This window comes from Galeopterus variegatus, unplaced genomic scaffold (genome assembly GCF_000696425.1).
Source record: "Galeopterus variegatus unplaced genomic scaffold, G_variegatus-3.0.2 Scaffold7382, whole genome shotgun sequence".
In the NCBI taxonomy this organism is placed as follows: Eukaryota; Metazoa; Chordata; class Mammalia; order Dermoptera; family Cynocephalidae; genus Galeopterus; species Galeopterus variegatus.
Genome location: NW_007733493.1, coordinates 1 through 4,221, shown reverse-complemented (window position 1 = coordinate 4,221; position 4,221 = coordinate 1). Strand labels below are relative to the sequence as shown.

The window sequence follows — 4,221 nt, the reverse complement described above, 5'->3', positions numbered from 1 at the left end:
GTGGGTGGAGACTCCAGCACCTCCACGATGAGGTTCATCTAAAAGAGGGCCTGTGGAAGGGGCCAAATGGTGGGAGGAAGGAGAGTAGGTGGATCATTAACCAGCAGGGCTTAGCCCCATTGGTCCCCAACACAGTCAGGCCAGGGCTGTCACTGAAGGGGAGGAGGCTCCCTTAATGTATGTCCAGTGCTTGGTTGTCCCCGAGGCCTGGCCCTGCTCTCCTCCGACTGCTTCCCAGCCCTGGGATGGCGGAGGCCAGCTTGAGGAGCTGGCTGCTCTGGGCCCTGCTCCTGTACTCGGTGAGTCTTGGTGCTCCTGTCCATGTCCCTGCTGCCTCCCACTGGGGGCCCCAGGGCCAGCTTGGTACCAGGCGGGGGCTGCTGGGCCACAGTGAGGGAGGACCTTGTGGTCTTGGGGCCAGGCTGGTCTCTGGACATGAGAGATCCCAGGCCCTCAGAGGAGGGGGGGGTGGACCGTCTCCAGGTCATGGGGTCAGGGAGAGACAGCTGGATTGGTGTACCTGGAGCAACTTCCATCTCTGGCCCTGCTGTGGGGTCCTAGATTGAGTCAAGGAGGTGCTGGCGGTGGGTTCCCAGGCGAGCATTGCTTCAAGAGGACTGAACATCCTGGGGTTGGGATGGGTCCAGGGCGCTCGCTTCCTAAGTTCCTCGCTCACTTGGATGTCTGGGAGGTGGGTGATGGTTTTGGGCCCCAAGTTTGTGCTGATGCTGGCGGGGTGGGGTGGTTGGCTCCAGTGAGACTCAGGCTGTGGGCAGAGCCCAACACCCATGAGGCACCTTGGGGCTCCCTTGCCTCTCTAGTGTGACCTCCCTGAACTGCAGGTCTATCAGACTCCATCACCCTCAGGAAGAAAGGCCTGGCTGCACGGCTCACTTGTCACTCTAATATGGGCCTCTGGGAAACTGCCCACCCCCTTCCCCCCGGTGTCCTTCCTACCCTCATGCCCTGTCTGCCGCTGCCTGGACAGCGCCCACTGTGCCGACTCGTGTCAGGCCCCCGAGTGATGTTGCTGTGCTCCGCAGGCCCAGGGTGAGCTGTACACGCCCATCCACAAGGCCGGCTACTGTACCTTCTACGATGAATGTGGCAGTAACCCAGAGGTGTCTGGAGGCCTCCTGTCACTGTCCAATGTGTCCTGTCTGTCCAACACACCGGCCCGCAGCATCACGGGAGAACACCTGGCCCTCTTGCAGAGCATCTGCCCCCGCCTCTACACCGGCCCTGACACCACGCAGGCCTGTTGCTCTGCCAAGCAGCTGGTGTCGCTGGATACGAGTTTGTCGATCACCAAGGCCCTCCTCACCCGCTGCCCGGCCTGCTCTGACAACTTCGTCAGCCTGCACTGCCACAACACCTGCAGCCCCAACCAGAGCCTCTTCATCAATGTCACCCGTGTGGCCCAGCAAGAGGCCGGCCAGCCCCCAGCTGTGGTGGCCTATGAGGCCTTCTATCAGAGCAGCTTTGCCGAGCAAACCTACGAATCCTGCAGCCGAGTGCGCATCCCTGCAGCTGCCACGCTGGCCGTGAGCACCATGTGCGGTGTATATGGCTCTGCCCTTTGCAATGCTCAGCGCTGGCTCAATTTCCAGGGAGACACGGGGAACGGCCTGGCCCCTCTGGACATCACTTTCCACCTCGTGGAGCCCGGTCAGGCTCTGGAGGACGGGATGCAGCCTCTGAATGAGGAGATTGTGCACTGCAACGAGTCCCAGGGCAATGGCGCAGCGGCCTGCTCCTGCCAGGACTGCGCTGCATCCTGCCCCGTCATCACCCGCCCCCAAGCCCTGGATGACACCTTCCACCTGGGCCTGATGCCAGGTTGGCTGGCTCTCATCATCATCCTCTGCTCTGTCCTTGTGGTGCTCACTTCCGTCCTCATGTGCTTCCGTGCGGCCCCCCGCAAGGACAAGGGCAACAGGGAGGACCCCAAGGCCAGTGCCCGCCTCCCTAACACACTTAGCCTCTCTGACAGGCTCAGCCTCTACACACACACCTGCCTCAGCCGGTTCTTCCAGTGCTGGGGCACGTGGGTGGCCTCATGGCCGCTGACTGTCCTGGCAGTGTCTATCGTGGTGGTGGTGTCCTTAGCAGGGGGCCTGACCTTCACAGAACTCACCACGGACCCCGTGGAGCTGTGGTCGGCCCCCAATAGCCAAGCCCGGAGAGAGAAGGCATTCCATGACGAGCATTTTGGCCCCTTCTTCCGGACCAACCAGGTGATCCTGACGGCTCCAAACCGGCCCAGCTACAGGTACGACTCCCTGCTGCTGGGGCCCAAGAACTTCAGTGGGATCCTGAACGTGGACCTGCTGCTGGAGCTGCTGGAGCTTCAGGAGAAGCTGCGGCACCTGCAGGTGTGGTCTCCCGAGGCGCAACGCAATATCTCCCTGCGGGACATCTGCTACGCTCCCCTCAACCCGAACAACGCCAGTCTGTCCGACTGCTGCATCAACAGCTTCCTGCAGTATTTCCAGAGCAACAGCACGCTCCTGCTGCTCACGGCCAACCAGACGCTGACGGGGCAGACCTCCCAGGTCGACTGGAGGGACCACTTTCTCTACTGCGCCAAGTGAGTCCTCGACAGGGTCCTGACAGAGGACAGGGAGGTGGTGGGCCTGCCAGGAGCTGGGCCAGGTGCACAGCCAGTCCTGAGGAACCAGAGGCTGCTGTGCCCATGTCTCTGTCCCAGGGCCACAATGTGCCTGATTCTCTGTGCACTCCTTCCCCAGCCCCCAGTCCCCTTGGTCAGAATTCCTGCTCACTGTAGCAGATTTGTATGTGGCCTTCACGGTGCCCCAGCCCTGTTTCCATTCGGTCTTCCTGGAGCACTCCTAACATGTGGGAGCTCCCTCCTCCCTACTCTCAGCTTAAGTCTCAGAGGAATCTGATTGGCCCAACTCATGTTTGTGTTGGCTTTGTTTTTCTTTTTGTTTCTGTGCCAGGCCCTGGAGGGCCATCTCTAGCTCTTGAGGTACCATGGTGTACCTGGGTCAGGATGGGGCTGTGGCTAGCCTCAGGCCCCAGGTGCCAGGCCTGGTGTACCTGGGTCAGGATGGGGCTGTGGCTAGCCTCAGGCCCCAGGTGCCAGGCCTGGTGTTTTAGTGCAGGCCACAATCACACATCCTTATGCGGTGTACCTGGGTCAGGATGGGGCTGTGGCTAGCCTCAGGCCCCAGGTGCCAGGCCTGGTGTACCTGGGTCAGGATGGGGCTGTGGCTAGCCTCAGGCCCCAGGTGCAAGGCCTGGTGTTTTAGTGCAGGCCACAATCACACATCCTTATGCCGTTTGCGGTTTGGTCCCTGGCTCTGTCCACCTGGTGTGGCGCAGACAGGATGCTGACAAGGCTGAGGCTGAGGCTGAGAGAGAGGGCAGTGGGTGGGCAGGTGGAGGCTCTTTGCAGTTGGTGCAGAGATCCTGAAAATGAACTTTTCATACTCTGTACACTTGAGAGCAAATGAGAGTTTAAAAGGCAAATAGGGGCCGGCCCNTGTACTGTTGGCTTGCTTGCATTGGCTAATACCTCTTGGCGCGGTGATCGGGCGACCGAGTTGCCATGCTTGCAGCTTTAAAAACCGAGAACAAAGACGGTTCGGTGCCGCACCTTGAATTGGCTGGTGCCGTCCCGGCTGCTGGAAATAAAAATCTTTTTCTCTTTTTCTATATCGGTCTCCAAGGGTGGGGTTTTTTTCCTCCCGATCCCTATAACATTAGAGTACCATGCCAGCTACATACATCTTTAACAAAGAAAGCAAAAGCCTTCATGTGGGCCAGAACCACATCACATGGTCACTGCTGGCTGTAAGCAGGGCTGGAAGAGTAGGGAGCAGCCTCTCTCACCTGAACTGTGAGCATAACCCTTCACCAAATAGAGTCTGGGTTCTGATGGCAAGGAAGATGAAGGTGCTGCTGGTAGGATGGTTACCCCAAAGAGCCAGAAGTAGGGAATGTGACTACTCACATCCATACTGGTCAGAGTACTACACACAAACTCAGCCAAGGTACCTGTGGCCCATGTTGGGTGACTGGCTCAGCAATGCCACCAAACCCTTCCTCTCAGCCCAGACCCCCAAACTATCTGAATACTGTTTGGGTACAGAGCAGCAAGCCAGTGAGTGATCTTGATGTCTCCAGGGCCTGTCTACACATGACTTACCTGGGCAGACTCTGCCTGGTATCTGCCCCCAACCCCCCCCCCCCCCC

At 59.4% G+C, this 4,221-nt stretch overlaps 1 protein-coding gene across 1 annotated transcript; it reads left to right on the top strand.

Moving 5' to 3' along the window:
* Positions 1–245: 245 nt before the first annotated feature.
* LOC103607394 (Niemann-Pick C1-like protein 1) lies at positions 246–2,856 on the top strand. Its single transcript, XM_008591904.1, has 3 exons — positions 246–299; positions 1,044–2,590; positions 2,751–2,856. The coding sequence occupies exons 1-3, from the start codon at positions 246–248 to the stop codon at positions 2,854–2,856; spliced, it is 1,707 nt and encodes a 568-aa protein (XP_008590126.1).
* Positions 2,857–4,221: the final 1,365 nt, after the last annotated feature.